General features: G+C 41.5%; 1 protein-coding gene across 2 annotated transcripts in view; it reads left to right on the forward strand.

The window, feature by feature from the left end:
• The window catches only part of LOC111870167 (fl(2)d-associated complex component), a 41,696-nt gene that overhangs the window by 1,748 nt on the left and 16,176 nt on the right, over positions 1-23,772 (forward strand). For both annotated transcript variants that reach the window (XM_023862232.2, XM_023862233.2), the window contains exons 2-13: positions 502-580; positions 1,061-1,309; positions 1,960-2,159; positions 6,840-7,141; positions 7,737-8,175; positions 9,536-9,709; positions 10,276-10,565; positions 12,846-13,964; positions 14,932-15,073; positions 15,939-16,220; positions 22,036-22,392; positions 23,275-23,351. In XM_023862232.2, the coding sequence (XP_023718000.1) occupies positions 502-580; positions 1,061-1,309; positions 1,960-2,159; positions 6,840-7,141; positions 7,737-8,175; positions 9,536-9,709; positions 10,276-10,565; positions 12,846-13,964; positions 14,932-15,073; positions 15,939-16,220; positions 22,036-22,392; positions 23,275-23,351 (3,710 nt within the window). The remainder of the gene's footprint in view (positions 1-501; positions 581-1,060; positions 1,310-1,959; positions 2,160-6,839; positions 7,142-7,736; positions 8,176-9,535; positions 9,710-10,275; positions 10,566-12,845; positions 13,965-14,931; positions 15,074-15,938; positions 16,221-22,035; positions 22,393-23,274; positions 23,352-23,772) is intronic.

Raw genomic sequence — 23,772 nt, forward strand, 5'->3', positions numbered from 1 at the left:
AGAATGAAACAAATCAAATGCAAATACTTCTTTGGATAATGTGTTGAGTAATTCTATTTGTGTTCAGCCAAAAATACTGTGTTATAAGAAGGTTATTTTAGTAAGTGACAAGTTAAAATACATCATGTATTATGTAAACTGCTGTATGGAAGAAAAGCACTGTGTAAGCATGTCTGGGTTTCCCACCAGTGCATGAATGCTGGAAGTGTATTGAAGACAGTTCAGTAACTTTATGATGATTACATGACAGTCAAGATGCCTGACTTACAGTGGTGCACCCTTGTTCCCATGAATGTGTGAATGTATAAGGGGTGGGCCTTCTTGGCCCTTGCACCATGCCCTACAGTAATCTATTGTGCTTACCCTTGTTCCCATACTTACTGGAACATAATATCCACATTGGAGATTACAAGATGTGTCAGCTTGGCATATGTAAGACTTAAATTCCTGTTTCTGTACTTACCCAGTTTATTTCTGACAGTGCGTATTGTTTCATTACAGATATGCAAATACACATACACTGATCAGTCCCTCAAAACAACGGGCAGCAAAGAAGGAAGGTGACACTAAACAAAAGCAGGTTTGTGAAAGTTTCTTTGTCAAGAGAAAATTACAGGGAAAGATGCAGCTGTATTTATTTGACCTGAGCTGTGTTTCTCAGGCTTTGGGAATGACAGACCATAAAACTGCTTCGAATCAAGTCTTGATGCTTTAAAATATAATGAACAAATTTTGTGGTGGAATGTGGCAGGATGTTTTGCTTTTTCCAGCATAATTTCTGTTTTATACAAATCAATTTATGAAAAGTCTCCTTTCTGTGTCCTCTTTTGTGTGTAGATTTCTTCTGAGCACTTTCCTCTCTTCCTGACATCCTCTGGTACCTGGGTGAACCATCTTGTTCTGGGTTGTCCTCTAGCTCTCTTTCATTCAAATTTTTGATCTAAAAGACATGTGATAATGTTCTGCTGTTATGAACAGGATAAAGACATTTTCTTTCCTAGTTTAAGTTCTTCTGGATTAGGTTTTTGAGAGCATAATTCTACTGTGGTTTTCATTTCAGGGTCATAGTTCAAATTCAAAATTGAACAGTAAGGATGAGTTGAATAAGCGGCTCCACTCAACTGTAGTAGTGAAGAAGACACACAGCCCAGACCTCAACTGGGAGAACTGGGACCAAACAGACCTAGAGTATGAGGATGAGAAAGTGCTGGAGAAGAGGAGGCAACTACTGCAGAGAGAACTTGAGCTGCAGATGAAAAGAGAGAAGGAGGAACAGCAGAGACAGAAGAAGGATAAGAAGACAAAGAAGGTACCAGTATCTCATCACAGTATATATAAATGTAACTTCCTGTTTGTTGTTTCCTGTCATGAACTTAATACAGAACAGCTACAGACACTTTGTGTGTCAGACAAGTGATGTGCAACTACTGTTGTAGAGTTTTAGAGTCAGGTCTGTAGTCCCTTTTTCTTTTCCTGATATATTAGTAAACTTTGTTTTGTTTTTTATTTGGGTGTTATACCTCCTTTAAGGTTTTAGCTGCTATTGTCAAGGGAAGCAGCAATATTCAAGCTGAAGAATGGGTGCTTCTTCAGGGTGAACATGTATAAGATGGTAACTTTATTAACCAAGACACCTCTTCTGCATCTACCTTTGCAGTCAGATTTAAGTATCCAAGACTTGCAATACAGACTTCAAAATATCTGTGTGAATGTACAGTGAGGGCACTTATAATAGTACCATGTGCTATGCATCTTGAAACATTCTGATAAAGCTGAGGGAATATCACATTTTTTATGCTGGCAAACAGTATCATTCCTGGATCATGATATTCTGGGTTGTAACACCATGCAGCCAGGTAGGTGGTTTTTAATATTTCAGAGGAATGTACTACCTCCATCTTCAGGGTTCGTCTTGTTGATACGTATCAACATCATAGTTCTTGTGTTTGCTTGATGCAGGGTATCAGCAGCTCATCATCCACCTCTGCCACCTCGAGCAGCTCCACTGAATCAAGCTCGAGCAGTGATGATTCAAGTTCCACTTCAAGCTCTACATCTGCAGATTCTAGAAGGAGGAAAACGAAGGGTAAAAAACTGAAACGTGATTCAAGTTCTTCCACTTCAGAAACAGATTGCATGTCCAAAAAGAAGTCTAGCAGGTAAAGAAGTTTCTTTCAAAAGCAATATTGTAAACAGTCTGAAAGATTGTTGTATTTATGGCTAGGCTTGTGGTTAGCTGAGGGGATCTTTTGGGAGACAAAGGTCTTGCTTTCTTTACATTAAAAGGTTGTCTTTGGTAGAGAAGTCCTGATTATGTGAGCAGTGAAATCTTCACACAAATGTGGCCGGGGATCGAACCCTGAACTTTTCTGAACACCACCAAGTTCGGTCTGAAGCACTTGACATCCACAGTTTTATATTCAGTAGGGGAAAGGTTTCAGTATGTGAGCAGAAGGGTCTGCATACAGATTGGACCAGGGATTGAGCTTGGAACCATTCCTAAGACCACTAAGTCCCTTAGCATAAGAACAATTAAAAGTGGTAAATCTACTGGTAGTGATGAACTTGCAGATGTGATGACTAAACTGTGTACTGTTTGGGAACAGAACAGTTGGTGGTTAGAGGAAAGAAAGTGTTTTTGCTTGTGTTTGTAATGCAGGTGATGAGATATGGACACATTACGTAGTTGGACTAAACCATGTCTTAAATGTTCATGACTGAATAATTTGTGCATGAAAATGATATTCTTTGGGATGAACATGACATATTTCATAATGTATATGAATTGTAAATATAACAAACAGTACTTGCAACTTTAGCTCAGGAGGAACAGTGACAAACATCTTTTTAGATCATTGTGAAAAAGAGATGCAGCAGAAGACATTGCTGTGTCATTTAAATACATTTTAATTATCCAAATTAGTGTTTTGATTATGATAACTGTTTTCTTGAAGTCTATAAGTACCTGATATCCACCTATAGGATGTAATAGGATGTTTAAAAATATTTAGAATGCAAAAAAGAATAATAAGAATTATGATGGGCTATAGGAGCAGGGCTTTATGCAGGAATTTGTTTAGGAAGTTGGAAATTTTGCCTCTTGCATCACAATATATTTTTTCACTCATGTTGTTTGTGGTCAATAACAAGGATCTCTTTATTTTAAATTCAGAATAGCATAATACAGGTACAGGACAATCAAATAAATTTTATCTGCCTACAGTAAATCTTACAGTTTACCAAACGAGAGTGTACTGTATGGGTATTAGGGTATTTAACAATCTTAAAGATACATAGTGTGTTCAAAAAGTATTGAACCTTTGGTCGGCAGAAATACATTTATTGATTTGGAGGTACAAAACCCTAATCCCCTTCAAAGTAGTCTCCTTGGTAATGCACACACTTCTCCCAGTGCTCCCGCCATTGTTGGAAACACTTCTGGAACGCGTCTTTTGGAATGGTGATCAGCCGGGCCGTCGCATTCCACATGATATCTTCTCTTGACTCAAATCGGGTTCCTTTCAGCGGCATTTTCAGCTTGGGAAATAGCCAAAAGTCACACGGAGCCATGTCAGGGGAGTAGGGAGCCTGACTAACCACAGGGATGTTGTGTTTGGCAACGAAAGTCTGAATCAAATGCGCAGTTACGGTATGAATTTTGCGGACACTCTCCTCATGCCCAAATCCTCAGACAAAATTGAATGTACCGATCCAAGTCTTATCCCTATCTCTTTCGCAAGTTCTCGGACTGTCATACGGTGGTCCTCCATGACCAAAGTCCACACTTGCTCAATGACATTCTCATTTCGGCTTGTTGAGTGTCTGCCTGAACGCGGTTCGCTGTCCACTGATGTGCGGCCATCTTTGAAGCGGTTGTAACACTCCTTTATCCGTGAGTTGCTCATGGCATCGTCCCTGGGAATGGTTTCCACTTGGGTATCGCCAAGCTTTTGGCAAAATTTGATGCAATATCGCTGCTCATGTTGTTCCGTCATTTTACACCTTACGGTAATCCGACGAGGGCTCACTACACGTCCTCACTCATAGGCCGACTGCCAGCGACTTATGCTTTCTGCGGGCAGGAAAAAATTCACGACTGCATATGAATGTCCCCTCCACATCTCCACCGAAGGGAGCCTCAAGCGCTTCATTGGTTTACGTGAGAAAAAANTTTACATTTCTGTCATCATTTTATTTTATTCTATTTTTTGGCTTATTTGTCTTTTATATATGTACCACTTGACATGTTCCATATCCTACCCGTTGTACTGTGGATCTATGGAATGTAAAATAAATGAATGAATGAGTAATGTATGCATTTTGTATATTGTTAACAGTTCATTTTTCAGACATCATTTTTGATAATCTGTCTTTCTCTTGGTCTAGAAACTGATCATTTCCTCCAGTCTCTTCCGATTTTTTAAAATTAAGATTAAAATTTAACGTGTTTATTTGTTTTGACGAGACTTGCTAAGAATATTTTTTGAAGTAAGGCAGATGGTAGTAGAAAAGTGGGGAGTCCCAGATTTTGATGGCTGGAAGATGTAGAGAAATATTTAAGAGAGCTGAAAGATGCAACAAAAGGCACATGATAGAGAGAAGAATGGATGTGTGTGTTGTAAAGGAGGCCATGGTTCATAGAGCTCCATGGAGTCAGAGTAATTAAGTACACTCAACTCTCGATTATCAGGGATAATGGTGGGAATGGAAATCACGATTAATCAAAAACCTGGTTAAGACAAATTTTATTAAAAACAGTACTGTAATACTGTACCTTCATAATACTATAGGCCTACCTGTATTTAAATCTATTCAACCTCATTTTTATGTCATCTCATGGCCTATTTAATATATTTTTTTTTACATTACACTGAAGTATGTATTAGTTATTTCAGTCACAGTGTTCAACAACATCCAACACTTTATACGAATATTCACACTTAACACTTAAAAAAAAATTTAATATTGTTGTTTGCTTTTTCGCGGCATTTTCCTTTTTATGGATATCTGTATGAAGCCTACGTAATATTAGCTTGTCACTTAATAAACTATTCTCTTCACTCTCAGGATAGTCTAGTAAGGATTCCAAATGATTAAGAGCAGCACCATGTGATATTTTCTTACTAGCAGCACTGTCCACCTCTTCCTCATTCTCACTTTCTTCCTGCTCTTCTGGCTGTACCCCCACTGAACTTACGATTTCATCACTGCTTAACATTTTGAAGCCCGGCTCACACAAGTCACAGTCAAACTACTCTCTTATAGTTTCCTTGTTGACTTCTTCACCACCATGAACTTGGTTAGCCAATTTTGTCAATTCTATGGCTATCTCATTTTCACTGAATCCAGTGAATCCAAGGATTTTGTCATCTTCATTAGTGATGAAACGAATCAGTTTTTTCCATGAATTTTTCAATACAGATGGCTTTACTGTATCCCATGCTGTTGAAATCTCGTATATGGCATCTAATACTGAAAAGGACTTCCAGAAACACGTCAGATCATTGCCTTCATCGATGTACTTTTGTAGCAAATTTGATCTGTAGATTCTCTTCATACTCGAGATAACTCCTTGATCCATTGGTTGGATAAGTGCGGTAACATTACGAGGAAAATATTTCACAAAAATGTTTCCATCATCTGACCTCAGAAGACTTTCGTTAGGATGTGAGGGCGCATTGTCAGTGAGGAGCACAGCTTTCTCAGGTAGGCCTTGGGATTTTAGATGGTCACGAACTTGAGGCACAAATTTAAAATCAAACCATTCTTTAAATATCGCTCTATTCATCCAAGCTCCTTTCTGATTAAGATAATGGATAGGCAGACTTGAAGCTACTGTTCCTTTAAAAGAGTGTGGTCTTTTCACTTTGCTGATAACTGCTGGTGTTAGTTTGTGTGTTCCTGATGCATTAGAACAGCACAAGACTGTCAATCTCTCCTTACTGGATTTGTGACCTGGAGCCTGTCTTTCATTTTGAAATGCCAAAGTTCTGGTTGGCAAGCATTTCCAATAAAGACCCGTTTCTTTAGCATTATAGATTTGTTCTGGCAGCAGATTTTCACTTTTCACGAAACTATCAAAATTGGTGCAAAATTGAACTGATGATGACAAGTCCCCTGACAGTTTATCACCTTGGATACTAATTTCTTGTATTCCATGACACTGTTTGAAACGTGTTAGCCAACTGGAAGAAGTGTCAAAAGTTCCTTGTAGTTCGAGTGTTTTGGAAAAAAAATTTGTTCTCCAATACTGTATTGCATTGCTGTTTGTTTAACTACACCTCTTTTCCCAACTGACTGATAATTTCAAGTTTCTGTTGAATACTTAACACAACACGCTTCCTTTTACACCCTGACATTTTCCTAACGCACTTGAAGATTGATACAAAGAGACTAACTGGGGCGGTGTATCTGCCCTTGAAACTTTCCACAAATCCTTGCATTCTTTCACCCCTACCCTAGAACATTGTGTTAGTTAAACAGGACCAAAAAATGCAGAGCTCGGTTCACACTAGTGCGAAAATAGTGTTACAACTCACCATGTGAAACAAAAGTGAATGAATATCAAACAACATATAAGCCTCAAAAAAGCCCCAGAAACTCTGGTTAAGCTGCAAACCGGTTTATCTGCTCCCAGATAATCGAGAGTTGAGTGTAGTTTCATCTGGGGTAGTATGAGACAGGACTTGTGGGTAAATGTGATTCATTTTTAAAGCTGAAATGATAAAGCCAACTATTCAATTTAGGAAAAATATGCAGGTTGCTTCTTTGGAGTTTAAGTAGGCATAAATTCTTAGTCTTTAGAATTCCTTTGGTTATTTTTATTCCCAAATTTACAGGGGCAGAAAGCCCTCAGTTAAGGGTGGAAGTTCCCCACCTAGTAGCAAGAAGGCTCCTCTAGTTCGAAGAGGGGATGGCCAGCGTTCGTCTTCAACGAAAAGGCGAGAACCATCACCACTGCCAAGGAAAGCGCCTCCTTCCTCAAAACCAGGGTTACCACCATCAAGAAGACGATCGCTTACTCCTGCAGGACGTAGCAGTAGTGGGCATCGTCGAAGGTCACAGACTCCACCGCATTCTAGTGGAGGCAAGAGCAAGTCTGCTACTGGGTCACGTTCGTCGCTCAGTGTGAAACAACCAGGTAACATGACAAAGCACTGAACATTGCAGTCAAATGGTTAAGCACTTCTGGTTTATATGTGGGAACTCTGAGATTTATCTTATTATTGTAATGGTCAACATGTGCCCTCTTTGATGTCTTTGGCGTAAACCAGTCAAATCTGGCAGAATGAATAAGAGATTTTCTAACAGACTCCTTTGTCTTTTGGTGCAGTGTTTTTGAAAACTTTCTTGCAATGAAGTGTTGCATTCATGTTGTTCTGTGTCTAAAATATTGAGGGTACATCATAATCAGAGAGTGGTGTATCTCATCACATCTTAGAAAATTACTGGAATCTGTTTTCAACATATGATTGGGGACGAGACTTGCCATACCGGAAATCAAGTCAAACACAGAATTTTTCTTTCATAAGTTTGCCTACCCAGGGTATGACATACTCCCAAAGATATTTCAGGCACATAGTATATTCTTTGCCTGCTTAGGGCATGGAATTGAGCTTTCATGTAATTTTTTAAATTGAGATTATTCTTAAAGCTTCATCGTTTTGAAATAAATACAGAAGACGGTTGTTAATGTTTTTTGGCAATTGTCAGTTTCACCTTAATTTGTTTTGTAGGCGTAAAGCATCAGTCTCCACGACCAAATCGATCTCTGTCCCTTGATCGGAAAGACAAACACAATAGGAGTGTGTCCCCACGTCCATCAGCAAGGGATCGTGATCGTGACAGGGACAGGGACCGAGGCAAAGAGAAGGACCGGGAACGTGAGAGGGAAAGAGAACGTGATAAAGAGAAAGAACGAGACAGGGAGAGGGAGAAAGAGAAAGAACGGGAGAAGGAAAGAGAAAGAGAGAAAGAGAGGGAGAGGGAAAAGGACAAGGAGAAAGAACGAGAGCGTGAGAGAGAAAAAGATCGTGATCGAGGGAGAAGTCGGTCCCCGAAGACTAAAGGGAAAGATCGCCTATCTCGTTCTCCACGAAGAGACTCGAGGCCTCCCAAGGACCCAAGGAAGAAGGGTTCTCCGGATTCAGGCAATTCAAAGGATAAAGGTTACAGGTAAGGAACTTCAGATGTCCTGTATTTGCCAAGAGCGTGCAGATTGAATAAACTTTGCTGTTACCATTCTAGTATAGTGTGCGTGTTCATATTTTTTGGTTAAGGTGTTGAACATCCCCCACCCCCAATAATTTGTGGACCCTGAGCCTGGAATAGCTTAGTGAGTATGTGAGGAGGCTACAGACTGGTTGACCGAGAAGTCAGGGTTTTGATTCCTGTTAGGGGCCAGTTATTTTTATCTTCTCTATAGCATCCAGACTGACCCTGTGGCTCACCCGGCCTCCTGTGCAGTGGGTACCAGAGGCTGTTTCTGCAGAGATAAAGCAGCAGGAGTGCTAAGTAGATGACTGTCCTCTTTCTAATTCTGAGCTTAAGAATGGTGGAGCTGTGCCTCCACTTCCCCATGTCTTCATAGCATGGAGCACAGGGACAGTTGGACTTCTTACCTTTTGCACACCTTCTGTTGGGCAGTAACAGAAGAGGGGCGCATAACCTGCTGTTGCTTGAAGGGTGGGCAGTTTGTGTGACAGCTGTGCAACTCAGCTTTGTCAAGGTGGAATCAGCTTTGTGAAAATAATTATGAATAAAAGGCTAGCATCATTGCAGCAGTATTATAATTTGAAGTAGTCTGTCTCCTTTAGGAAGAACCAGGTTAGCTGGGTATAGTAAACAGGCTGCTCATCTGATTGCATCTGGTGCTGAGGTTAGGATGCATGGAGTTAGACCTCCATCACACAATATATGTTCATGGCTCTTTGCTTAATAAGTACAGGGGCAATGTTACCTTCACCTTTTTTACTTGATTATGATCTGTTTTTTTATTTTGTTCACACAAAATGATAGCTTTCAGGCTTTGCATGATGAGTATTCATGAAACATAAATTGTATATAAATAATAACATAATTTTATTGGATTTAGGCCTTCAGTTTTAATAATTTAATGTTAATTTCAATTAATCTTATACTTAAGATGGGATTATGTATGTACTTCATCAGATGTGTGTAAATATTTCTGTGGTAGTTGTGGTTTGTGGAATAAGTGTATATTGTATGAGGCCAGTATAATCTTTATAAGGTCTGATGATAACCAAGCAAGTTCAAAATATATAGTGAAGAAGTACTTTTAGCAAAGCTTATGTACAGAATTGACTGTTGTGTACCAGTGGTACACTGTAACTTTATGATACAAGCATATGTGTTGTTAAATCTAAGTTGCTTGTTGCAGGAGTAAAATTATCTTGGGCTGCATGTAAAACAGATGAAAAGTTGACAGAAGAGTAAAGCTTTGTGCTAGAATTTATCACAGAACATCTTCACCTTGTTATGAATGGAAAAGATGTGAATTGTTGTGTTGCTGCAGAGTTTCGCCTGCAAAATCTCGGAGCAGTACTGGTGGAGGAAGAGCTCGAGATAGTAGCCTTGACAATAAACGCACTGCAGGCAAGAACTCACCCAGGGAATCAGAGAGACGAGATGCATCTCGCAGTGACATTAGAGATACCAGAGATTCATGGACAAAACATGCAGATACAAGGTGAGACATTGGATTACCAGCAGTAATAAGTGTTCTTATTCTTGGCGTGTTTAGTTAATTTAGCATATTTTAAGTGAAGTTGTATTTAAGTTACATGAAGCAAACTTCAAAGATGTTGTTATATTATATTTCTGCTCTGAATGGAAGCCAGGGTAGCTTAGTTGGTAAAGTGACTGACTATGGACTGGACAGCTGGAGTTCTGTCCACCATAGGTGTCAGAGGTTTTGCCCTTCAGCAAGTTGTCCAAACCAGCCTGCAGCTGACCCAGCATTCTAGCCACTGTCTACCAAATAGTAAAGTGGCTGGAACTTGAAGCTTAGCATTCACTGCTATGTAAGGTCAAGTTTAAAAATGCATGGGGTTTTGCCTCCACCTCCTCACCTCATGGCTTGATGTGTAGGTGCAGGGACAGTTTTATTGTTCCTTGCTGCACTTTCGATTTACCCAAGGTTGTTTATCTGGTGCCGAAGTTAGAGTTGGTTCATAAGGTTTCTATATCCATATGGCTAATGATTACTGGAATGCACACTGCTGGATAATTTGTGCTTTGGTTTTGTTTTCTTAGGAAGGATCATGATAGGGGGCGAGAGAAGGATGAGCGAGACAACAGGAGAGGAGACGTATCAGACAGAGGTTTGCGGGATGGCCTTGGTGGAAAGGATCGTGGTTCTAGGGAGACGACACTGGAGCGAGGAGGAGGTGGAGGAGGAGGAGGAGGTCGTTCTGGAAAGGATGATGTTGGCAACCGCAGGGATGACAGTATTTCTTCTCGAGATAGCAGCAGAAAAAGGGAGTCACAGATGTTGCCAGGGATAGTAGAGAAGACAGCACAAGACAGAGACTTCATCCCTAAAAGTATGTGCAGTAAATTTAAGATTAACCCTTTCATCCTCTCAACTCTGTGTGCGCCATACTCTCGCAGTCTGTCCATCATAGGAATACAGTAATAATGGTTTGCGAGTATTCACAGTCATTTTTATTTTGTGGTATTATATCTCCCTGTACATAGATTAGTCTATATGGAATTCAGTGATAGGATGATGAATGAAGGATGAACTGGAAAGAATGTGGAAGGAAGTGGTTGTGGCCTAATTGAACAAGGATCCTTTTAAGTAACAGTATCCTGTTGATAGTTCTGTAATGTATCTTAACTGGTAACTATTCATTTCCACCCTTTCCCCTATCTGTTGAACTACATGGAATCTCATCCTAGCAGTCTGTAATCTTGAGCAGTTCTAAGCAGAGGGCTCTTGAAGTGAATCTTTTGCATACTTTTCTCCACATGTGTGGTCTGTATTCTAGTCTTTCTGTTGGTTCAGTGTGGAGTAGAATTGTTTAAAGTTTGATTTGTTAAGAAATTCTGTTGTGAGGTTGTGTTACCTCTTAATAAGATATTTCTTTTTAATGTTACAATTGCTATCATGTTACAAGCGATTGTGTTAGTGAAGTACATGCAGAGAAACCTAATTATACTACACATTTGCAAATTCTAAATTCTTGTATATTTTTATTTTCAAACCCCATAGTAAACCCCAGAGCCACGGCAGCTCTGGTACAATAGTGACTGGCTATGGGCTGGATGACTGGAGTTTGATCCCAAACTGGAAGTACATGTTTTTGTATCTGCCGCCTCATACAGACTTGCTCAGGGGCTAACCCAGCCTCATATTCATTGGGAACCAGGGACTCATTCTCCATTGTGAAGTCACTGGGGCATGAAGCTGCACTCACCTCCATCTTGTATTGCCCCACACATATTTATGACATGGTTCTTAATCTGGCACGTCGGTACATTTACTTTATCAAACTATGCAGAAGAAAGTGAGGGTAAAGAATTATGAAAAGCATAGGTGTTTCTCCCCCTCGCCTGAGGACAAACAGATCCAGTTTCTGAAACATTATGTCAGCGCTAGGATAGCATAGTCGGTACAGTGACTGGCACCATACTAGGTGACTGAGAAGTTGGCATTCAAGTCCTGGTGGGATGAAGAATTTCAGTGTTGTCCACACAGGCTCTGGGTCCCACCCATCCCCCAACACAATGGGTGCTGGGGTTAGAGCTGCTGGGGCATGAAGCTCACCATTCACCTTCACCTAATGCCGAGGTCAAGAAAACGTGGATCTATACAGCCATTCCCACCATATGTCTTCATGGCTTAGTGCTTTTAAGCACAGGGACAACTTTACCTTTTCTTTTATTTTTTTACATAAAATATTGTGACATGTTGATCCCTACCTACCCAGCTGCATGTAGTGGTAACGTAGCGCTCGTGTAATAGGCGAGTAATTACCCCGCAACTCTCCCCGCGGTGACGTCACGAGCGGAGCCGAAGTGAACCGAGCGGAGCCGACGTTAGCCGAGTCCCCACAACCTTATACGCCATGTCACACTAGCAACAGCGTCCTAGGCTATACGCCACGTCACACTAGCAACAGCGTCCTAGGCTATACGCCACGTCACACTAGCAACAGCGCACGGCTATATAAGCGGACTGCACAGCAGCTACGAGTCAGTTGAAACATAGCAGCCTGCGAGTGTGCGATAACTAAGAAGTCAGCGAGTGGAAGACTTATTGTGTGCTTTCAAGACATAGTGAGTGCTGTAGTACAGTTATATCTGGAGTGTGTATTTCAGGGAGACTTGTATAGCTCCCGCGTTATTAATACTTGAAGACTCTTGAAGACAGTGTTAAGAGATTTTGTTGTAGGGTTTGTAAAGTGTGGAAACCCGTAACAGTGTTACCATTAATTGTAGCCGATACTTGTAGATTGTTAAATAAACCAATTAACCATCTCTACGGCGTCTTCAGTAACGAAACACATTACAATATATTGTGTTTGTATTCGTATCTGTGTACTTCTTGAAGTGGTTGTCGTCTGGGTTATAATGCCATGTAATCTGGTGCCACTCGCTGCATTCGTCATGTTGTTTGTTCCTCGGCTTACTTTTCAACCTTGATGATGGAGGTGATATGTTCCTAAAAAATGCTGACTTTCACTTTACTACGCAGTGTTACATCCCAGAAGACAGAACTCTTTAGTCACCACCGTGAGACCCTCAAGTCTGATATATGTACTTCTTAATCAGCATGTGATAATTCAAACTTCCTGGTTGTTTGTATCCTGTCATTTCAGGTCGAGACCATGTGGATGGAGACCGCGACCGAGATAGGGACAGAGAACGTGGGAGAGAGGCCCGTGATAATTGTAGAGACAATAGAGATAATAGGGATATCAGAGATAGTAGGGATCCTAGAGATAACCGAGATAATGCTAGGGATGGCCGGGATACGAAAGACAGTCGAGACAACATTGATCCCAGGTTATCAAGGGATGCCAGAAATGCAAGGGAGAACAGAGAATCTGCGAGGGATAAAGAGCGAGAGGAAGCTCTGGAACGTTGCCGTGAGCGTCAGCGGGAACGTGAACGTGAACGCGAGAAGGATTTGAATAAGGCCCGAGAATATGAACGAGAGTTACCTTCACTGCTTACTCTTATGACACATAACCCTTCTGGACTTCAGCAGCCAACATCTCGCAGCAGTAGAGACGGGAATAACAAGAACTCTGGTGACTTCCATTCAGGGCAGAAAGGTCTAGATAAAATGTTAGATCGGGGTTCAGACAGGGACAGGGCTCTTGATCGGGGGTCTGACAGGGACAGGGGACTTGAACGAGGGTCTGACAGGGACAGGGTACTTGAACGAGGTCCAGACCGTGACAGGGGTCTCAACAGAGGATTGGATAGAGGTCCTGACAGAGAGCGAGACCTAAGTAGAGGCCCAGAGAGAGACAGAGGTCTTGAAAGGGATAGGCCTGCTGATCGTCAAGACAGAGAGAGGGGTCTTGACAGGGGTTTGGACAGAGGACTGGGTAGAGGTCCAGAAAGACTTGATAGAGGCTCAGAGAGGGGCCTTGATAGGGGATTAGGTAGAGGTTCAGACAGAGGATCCGACAGGGGTGGTGACCGTGGGTTAGAACGAGGTCTTGACAGAGGCCCAGAGAGAAACTTTGAGAGGAACTCAGAAAGAGGATTTGATAGAGGCTCTGAGAGGGCCCTTGATCGTGGCTCTGAGAGAAGTTTTGAGCGAGGCCTTGACAGAGGTTCTCACCTAGATAGAGAACGGGACAGGGACAGCAGGGACAATCACAGTGATCATGAGTATCCAATTCCTGCTAGAAACAGGGAGTCAGATGGTCGACGGCCACCACCTGATGACAAAGGATATGACAGTCCTTTCGACAGCAGGAGAGGTATGTACAACTGCTTGACTTAGAATTACTGGGTTTTTGGACATTGCCCATCATCTGGTATTCTAAAAGCTAGAGAATACAACATTTCGGAAACTGGATCTGTTTCCGTTGAATGAGGTTACCTCTTTCTGAGGGATCCAACAGAGTAGGTGTCTCCCTCCTCACCTGAGGACAGAAACAGATCCAATTTTCCAATCGTGTTCTCTAGTTTTTAAAATACCAGATGAAGGACAGGGTGTAAAACCCAGTGCTGTACACCATTGTCAGAACCTATTAGAATCTACCTGCTCTACTTCATTGCAAATCAACAGACATGAACAGATACCACTGGTACTTATCAAGTTAAAATTGTGCTGTGCATAAAGTTTTGTATCTACTTGAATACCCCATGCCCCAAAATTGTACCGGTACTCCTCATTTAATGTGACAGTTGTGTTTCAGAAAGAGAAGGCCTCAGAGGGTGAAATTACATAAATCAGACATTAGGAAATATTTTACTGAAGGGTTCTCTTATCCCCTCAAAGAGCGACAGTGGTACAGAAGACATTGTGTGGCTAGTCCAAATATTCCCTTCACCCCTCGCATTCCTTCTCTGCCACCCACACAGTACACTACTTTCACTCTTCATCTCCTTTCTTATTTGGGCAGCAAGAAATTTGCGTGAATCTGAGTGCTGTTAGTTGAAAATGATCTAAATTAATTGAGTACATTAAAATGAAATCACATTTTCAAACTCACGTATAACTAGAAGCCCGTATACTTAGTACATATGTTGGGAATGTGAAAAATGGAAAATGCATAATTATATGTACACATTTGACACTGTGCCATGTACAGTATATGTATTTGTTACATGAGAGTGGAATAGTAACACTGAAAAATTGGAACACATCTGATAATCTTCATTTTACTAGCACCCAGAAGAGGTTCATTCAAAGTAATTGCTCCCTGTACTGTTTTGGTCCAGGTCGAGATGAAAGAGGTCGATATTCTGACCAAACAGAGAGAAATCGTTATGATGATCCTGCACCGCAGCGTGAAGATCCTCGTGGTTTGGTGGACAGACGTCTTGGTATTGATCCCAGGAGCTTTCCAGAAGACAGGCGAGGGTATTACTTCTTTTCTTATATTATTACAGTACTGAATATTGTCATGCTAGTATTGTGTGTCCTGGCTTGTGCAGGCATCAACTTCTGTTAAAATGTTGAAACCCCCCACTTCTGGTACCTCTGGGGAACCGCTTGGCCACCAGCGAAGGCTTGGGTTGCCTCTGAAGGTTTCAGAGCTTTGCTATGAGTGCTGTGCATATAAAAGGGAGCAGTATCAAGCCAGTCAGATCTCAGTGCAGTGCAGTCTAACAGTACTTAACGTAGGAGTAGAAGTTAGTTAGTTTTTCAGTGTTGAGTTCTGTGCAGTTGGTGAGTGAGTAGTAACTCAGCTGTTCTCAGTTCAGTTAAGTGCAGTGCAAGGCAGTGAAGCTCAGTATTATGACCAGTGGTGTTGCTGTGAAGCAATGAGTACATGAAGAGCTAATGTCAGGAGCATAAATGGTTATGGATGGTGGAACAGTGTTAGATGAAACCAAGCCTAGACCATACCAACTCAGGGAATTACTGAATATTCATTAAAATACGTGTTCAAAAATTGTGATTACAATTTTGTGTATGAAAATTTCTTTCAGATAGAACAGTTATGTCTGCTGAAGGCATGATCAAGTAGGTAGTACTTATGAATAGGAGAGGAAGATGGCAGCAATAAATGACTATGAAACGTGTGTTTGTGTCAGTAATGCAAGGTGTACCTTTGCCAAAAGAAGTTCATGGCATACTTCTGGATAGCAACACTGCTTAATGCATGTTGTTATTGTATAACATTATTGAACTCAGGTGTGTGTCGGTGTCCATTGTATAGGCAGGAGCCTTTCCTGAGAACAGTAGGATATTTTACATGAATGAAGTGACGTGTGTATTTCAGGCGTCGGGAAGGGCGCAACAGCATGGAACCGTTGCGAGGTCGTGATCCATGGGATGGTCGTGAGCGTGAGAGGGAGCGTGATCCGAGGGAAAGAGACCAGAGAGATCGAGAACGGGAGAGAGAACTACATGAACGTGAGCGTGAGCTACGCGAACGAGAACAAGAGCGGCGAAGAGGCTATGAACGTGAAGAGACTCGACCTCCAGGACCTCCTATAAAGGGCAGAGACTGGGAGACGAGAGATTATACTGACAGTCGCCGAGAGTGGGATGGAAGAGGCAGGCAAGTTGTGTGTGTTACGCTGATATAACAGCTTACATTGCATGAGCATATGAGTTCTGTAAATGTGGCTTTGTGCTTTAATTGCCCCTCAGTTGGTGACAGGTGACTAAATTTTCTTGAACCATACCTACCCAAGATTACTATATATGGTATTTTTAGTTGGATCATTGAATGTTTTGTGTCTCTTTTGGTTCAGTTGTGCACATGCATGGAATCTCATTGCAGTTGATGTGTTTACTGCCCAAGATATTGAATTGTATGATGCCTTATTCATTACAAGTTTCAAGATGTTTAGTGTTGAAGATTCATAGTGTAGTCTTCTGGTATATGATGCCATGTGGTAAGTTGGTAATACTGATTCGGAAGAGCATACTGCTTCCATCTTTAGGGTAGTGGGGGGGGGGAAGTATGTTTCTCTGCAGTATTTATACTAACATACCAGACTATAATTCGTTCGTTCATGTTTATTCATCCTATAGATATGATTACATTGATGTAGGACATGTCACATGATATAAATTATAAAATTAGCAAAAATACAGTAAATTCTTAACCAATAAACTAACAAAATATATAATGATTGTTTACAGCTAGCATGTATCATTATCCAATATTTAAGAATTTATCATTCGTATAGTCTTCATTTGAGTAGTAACACCCATTAATAAGTAAATTCTTCGGTTCCCTTATAAACTGGTTTTTATTTTCATGTTGTTTTATATTGTCACGTGTTGGGTGTATGACACGACAAATAACTTCATGCCAAATTGGATATAGCGAATTTATTGCACGTTCGCTCTTACAATCACACAATGTACAATCTCACAACTACTGCTATCTGCAGTATTACAATTACTTGGCCTGCAAATGCTAGACTACAACTGACTGGTTCACTGACTCCATAGCTAACTCATAACTAACTGTTGAATAGTGTTCACTGCTTCTTATTTAGCCTCGGCATGGACAAAACAGAAAACACGTGATAGGTACTGCTGTTGTCTGACGCCGTGTTTGCCAATAGCCTAGCAACACTGTCGGGAGTTGTTTACTGCTGCATAGCAGCCGCGGCATCCTGTGTTACATAACCGCAGCAATGGTTGCCTGGCACTGCAGCTCCTCTGCCATGTCACCGTGGGGAAATGGGTGTCTACTGAGTGTTGCACACTGATGGCCGGAGTCGGGGTATGTGATGTCACTCGCGAGATCACAGAGTTCACGCGACCCCCACCTCCCGCTACACCATCCAAGTCACACTGCTCCCTTCTAAAGGTTGTTCGTCCCGAACAGCCTAACAGTACATCCCCATTCCTTTTTCTTCACGTTACTGTGCTTGCTGTGTCTCCTGTTGTTTCGGCTACTCCTCTGCAGCGACTATTCTCCTTCTGTTACAACTGCTCCCCTCCTAAGACCAGCTCGTCTTGAGCAGTTTCCTGCTAACTTGCCAGAAGATCCAGTTATATCACATTCATCCGTTGCACATTCACTCTTCCTCGGGAGGCCGGTACTTCTACATTATCCTCTCCTCCTCAATCCGTTGTTTCATTTTCCGCTTTGGAGGGGGCCTGCCCCTCCATAAGTTCCATTCTTTGTTTAGTCGTAATCCAACAGAAGATCCCGTAGTTTGCTTCACGATCTTCCTGCTGACAATCTCATAGAAGGTCTTCTTATGAGTACTTCTCCCTCCTAGGTGCGATTGCTGTCCTAATCTACACCCTCCGATGACATTCTTGGTTGGGTCCTTCAATTGGTTGCTGACTCGTCCCTGTTTCAGACCTGTCCTTTATGCCAGTGTTGCATTGAGGACACTTCCAACATCTATTCTCCTCTGTAATCTTCATTCCGCTGGCGGTCACTTCTTTTCTCGGTTCACAATTTCTTTGAGTCGAAGATTTTCTGAGGATGTTCCTCTTGTGCCATGCCACTGTTGCACGGCGGGACACCTTCCTGCAGGAGGCAGCCAACTTCATCTGGGGTCCACAAATTCCTCGGGTTAGTTCCTGTGGCTCTCCACGTCGCCCTGCAGCTTGCTTCTTGCCCCTATACCACTTCTTCCGTCCTTTGACCGGTTTCACTATGGCATTTTCATTGGGGACTTCTCGTTGTTGGGCCACCTCAAGTTTCCTGTCCACTGAGGTTGGCTCTTTTTCTTCTAGACATGCCTCCATCTCTTGGCAGGCCATTGTCTCTTTTCTTGTATCCATTGTTTCTTCTTCAGGTTCTATGACCGGTATCACTGTGGGGACCTCTTCTTGTTGTTCCGCGCAGGTTTTGTGGCCATTGAGGCCGGCTTTTCTTCTACTAGATGTGCCTCCATCTCTTTGCAGCTATGGTCTCTGCCTCTACTTAGGGTTTAAATGCGTACACCATCTCCACGTGGCTGGTACCCATATTTTCTCGCTTGACTTCCGTCCTTGCTCTGATCGCTTCCATTTTATGTTGGAGTGTCTCATCCAACTCTGAATGCATACATCGCATTTTGGCCTTCATTTCTTCCTTGTCGGCCTTCCTATCAGCCGCCGCCTTTTCTTGGTAGGCGTCTAATTTTGTCAGCATGACGTCGGTTTTTTCTTGGTTGACATCTAATTTTGCCAGGAAATCTTCTCTGTCAGTCTTCCTATTTGCTTCCACCTTTTCTTCGTTGGATTTTATGTTGGCATCCATTCTTGCCAGCATTTCCATCATCTGCTGCATCTGCATTTTGTAGCAGTAAAATACTTGATGCACAACAATTTGTTTGTGGCGTGTTTAAGTTTGTAAACAATTCTGTCACCAGTGTAACGTGTTTTCCTACTGAAGACGCCGTTCGGATTGTTAATTGGTTTATTTAACAACCTACAAATCTTGGCTACAGTTAATTATAACACTGTTATGGGTTTCCACAATTTACAAATCCTACACAATATTCTATTCACTCTATCTTCAATAGTCTACACGTATTCACAGTACGATACGGGAGCTATATAAGTGTCACTGTATCACACACACTCCCAATTATTTCTCTTGTGAGCCAAGCATCTGTTTCTCACACTATCACTTCTAATCACATGTTCCGGTATTCTTCTTTCTGCTACAACTGAACTCGGCGACTGTTTCAATTCAACTGTCTCCGGCGACAGCTACATTTTAACTGTCTTCGGTGGGTGCTGCATTTTAACTGTGTCACTCCTGATCACACACTGCTCACTAACTACTAATTGAATACTGACTAACTACTCACTCCCTAGCTAACTCGTAACTAACTGTTGAATAGTGTTCGCTGCTCCTTATTTAGCCTCGGCACAGAAAGACAGAAAACAGTTACGTGATAGGTACCGCTGTTGTCTGACGCCATGTTTGCCGATAGCCTAGTAACTCTGTCGGGAGTTGTTCACTGCTGCATAGCAACCGTGGCATCCCGTGTTACATCACCACGGCAATGGTTGCCTGGTGCCACCACTCCTCTGCCACGTCACTGCGGGGAAAGGGGTGTCTACCGAGCATTGCACACTGATGGGCGGAATGGGGGTATGTGATGTCACTCGCGAGATCACAGAGTTCATGCGACCCCCACCCCCCACTACGCCATCCACATCACAATATTATTAGGTAATTTATTATAAAAGATACAACCAGCAACTGAAGGTTTACTATTATGAAGTTCTAAGTTATGCGCCCATTTATGGTAGTCTTTGTTGTTTCTTGTATTGTGTGTGTGTGTGTACTTTTTATTTACTATGCAGTTACACTTATTATTTACATATAAGATGGTTTGTTGTATGTACAACGAATATACTCTTAAAATCTTAAGTTGTTTAAAACTATCTCTGCACAATTCTAAAGGTTTTAGCCCTGCAGTGTACTGTACTGCTCTTTTTTGAAGAATAAATATTCTTTTAGTAAGTGCCTTAGCACTGTGTCCCCTTACTACAGCTCCATATGTTAGAAAGGGATAGCTCAAACCATAATATAACATTCTTCTACCCTTTAGGTCAAGTATTTTAGCAAGTCTGTTTATTATAAATAAGTTGTGGCTAATTCGACTGCAGGTTCTATCAATATAAACATCCCAGCTCAAGGTGCTGTCAATTAGTACTACCCCCTAAAAGTTTATACTTTTAACGTTTTCTATTTCCATATTCTTGATTAAAATTTTATATTTATGGTCCTGCCTACATTGCTTTGTCTGAAAAAAGATGCAGTGCGTTTTGGTTGGATTAATGAATAAATCATTCATCTCAAAGTATTTCTCCACAACTCCAATATTAATTGAAGTTATACAGGAAGGGGTGCAGAAACTTCCTTTTTGTGAAGACACATTGTGAAGGGAGGGGAGGTCACCGAAAAGTGGGGATAGGCTCGGCAAACACAACAATTGCGGAAGTTTCTGTCTAATACCCCTCAGTAGGAAACATGAGGTGGACGAGTGAGCAGCGTGCATTTGCTGTTGAAGCCTATTTTTCGAACATCCATTCCTACGTGGCGGTGCAGCATGCGTTCTGTACTCACTTCGGAATTAAGCCCAGAGGTCTGGTTCCTGACCGGAAGGCGATTGTTTTGTGGGTAGAGAACTTTAGGACAACCAGGAGTGTGCTGAAAAAATCATCAGGATGACAACGGACCGTTACGATGCCAGAAAATATGGAGGCAGTTCGACAGTCGATTTTGAGATCTTTTTCGAACCAGCTCTTGAAGAAATGCATCTGGGAAATGTCTGGTTCCAACAGAATGGTGCCACGGCCCACACAGCCGAAGCTTTGATGACAGTTTTGAGGGCAAAGTTCCCAGGACGGCTCAACTCGCTTCAAGGTGACATCCCGTGGGCAGCGCACTCACCTGATCTAACGCCCTGTGATTTTTTTTATGGGGATACTTCAAGGCAGATGTTTTTAAACATCGCCCCGCAAGTCTGCTTCAGCTGAAGAATGTTATTTGGCAGGAACTAGCCCATATTCCGGTGCACATGTTGGAACATGCAGAGGGGAACTTCAGAAAACGGTCGTATCAGTGCATAGAGAACAGTGGTCACCACCTTCAAGATATTTTGTTTAAAACTACATGATTTAAAACTTTAAAGTATGTTCTTTCATTAGCTAAACATAAATTTTGTCTATCAGTAATAATTTTTCTTTTATTCACCTTCAAAAAAAGGAAGTTTCTGCACCCTATCCTGTATATTGGAGTTCATTTATATCTTTTCCCATATTCAATATTGAAGTGTCATCGGCATACATTATAGACCTACCTTGTGTTAGGTGAGGAAAGTCATTTATATATAAAATAAAAAGTAATGGACCAAGGACCGATCCCTGAGGGACTCCACATTTAATTGGAAGGCTACTTGATAAATATTCCTTCATTTCGTTGATTTCCATATGTGCTATTTTCACCTGTTGTGTTCTGTTTGCTAGATAGGATTTAATTAACATATGTGGAATACCACAAACACCATATTTATGTAATTTATCCATAAGAATGTTATGTAATACAATGCCATAACCCAGAAGGCAGCAGCATTAATCTTGTTTTATTGAAGACATAGTTTTGAAAAATTAGAGGAGGGTGGAGAGGGGTGTAGCCCATAATGCAGTACACAGAGTGTCCAGCATTGTTCTTTGACCTTCATTAAGCTTGCTTAGAAATTGGAATAATGATTGCATGTTAGTGAAATTTCCTGTTTCAGATTTCAAGAACATCTGTTCAGCAGTTTATGAGATACAAGGGGAGGTGCATGTATGGCCTCATGTAAACCAGGCTTTATTATGGTCTTGCCAGACAACATTTAATGAAAGTCTGTATGTGTATATAAACACAGTTTGTAATTCATCACATTTCCCAGGAGGGTACCACCACCGGAATGGGAGAATGCCCACAGAGGAGAGTGGGGTGACAAAGATGTACCACTTCCAATGCCTCATTCTATGCCTCATGCCATGCCACCCATGGAGGGGGAATGGGGTTGCTTCCCTGGACCAGGAGGGGACTGGGCACCAGCTGCCGATAGAAGGAGTGGATGGGTGGAGGAATGGGGTGATCGTCAAGGTATGGGGTTGGGCCCACCTATCGGCATTGGAGGCCCACCTCCAGGTATACCAGGACGGCCTCCACCTCGAATGCTGCCTTCCCACAGGGAGGAGCCTTCATCTCTGTTACTGTCGAGAGATGTGAAGATCGAGGAGCCTGTACATGAGGACAGGTGAGTGTATGCTCTGCTTGCTGGTAAGATTTTCCAGTGCCACTTAGGCATCATTGGGCCCTTGAAGGTGGAGGCACTAGGTTCCTCTGAGAAGTTCAAATGGAATCAGTGAAAAATTGCAGTTATGTCAGTCTTGTGTTGGATGTGCTGGTTTGGGTATGAAGGCTCCAGGTTCAGCCTGATCTCATTTTGGATCTATAAATATGACAGTTCATACTCATCGTGCAGACAGCGTAGGAAAATGACCATCGTAGTACCATTCACCCTCTCACTGTGTACGTACCTCTTTTTCCATTCTTGGCTTGCTCTTCACCCAGAAGATGGGAGCAATAAGTTTCTTGCAGAATTTTATGTGATCCTTTACAGTGCAGTCAGCAATGCAAAGTTGATACATAATTATATACGGTAGACTATTTCTGTAGTTCATAGAGGAAGAAAATATTTTATGCAGTGGAATTATTTACCAAAGAAACAAATTTTGGTAATCTGCCAGATAAGTATTTTTAACCCTTCTCAGTCAAGTTGCTCATTTTCTTTGGGGGTGTTAAATTTTATTCCAAATTGGGCCTGCATATAATTTTTATTATAATCATGTCAGGAATTTTTCGTTTTGAACATGCACAGGAAAATGTTTCAAAAATAAAGTTTCCATCAGTGTTGACAGCTTACGAGATAAATGAGGCTTCACATACACCAAGTTCAGGACCACTGTACTAAACATTTTCTCCTCAAACCTTAGAGTGGAAAATGAACAGTTTTTAATACAGTTTAGAGTTGTGTTCTGGGAAACATATACTTTTAAATTTTGAACCAATCATTGTAAACGCAGCCGTGATTTCTTAATGCAGATTTATTGCAGTAATTATGTGTTTACTTTTCCAGCACTAAAAAGCTGCATGAAGATCTGAAAGATAAGGAGCCAGTTGCAGATGTTAAGGAAGAGAAGACCGGTGTTGAAGGTGTGTATGCATCTGTTCCATGCTTTGTCCAACAGAGTTGTGTTCTTGGAGATTTGTTCCAAAAGATTGTTAGATAACAGATTTCTGTGCAAGGAGATTTGTACATGAGATTATTAGATGACTAGTTTGTGTTCATAGAGATTATGCAACACTTTGTTAGATCACAGATTTGTATTTATGGAGATAACTAATATTGTAGAAGTAGTAAGTTTTGTTAAGAATTTTAATAAGTAGTGAATTTAAAGAGAAAATATATACCTACCTACCTACCTACCTATCACTTGGCACTGTAGTCCTGGATGAGCCTTGGGCCCCTCTACAACCAGTCTCCACTGGTAGTTACTATAGGATTCTGACGATGGTGTATAACACACTGATATATTGAGTTTTTGGACTTTATCCATCGTCCTGGTTTCTAAGA

Source organism: Cryptotermes secundus, unplaced genomic scaffold (genome assembly GCF_002891405.2).
Source record: "Cryptotermes secundus unplaced genomic scaffold, Csec_1.0 scaffold734, whole genome shotgun sequence".
NCBI lineage: Eukaryota > Metazoa > Arthropoda > Insecta > Blattodea > Kalotermitidae > Cryptotermes > Cryptotermes secundus.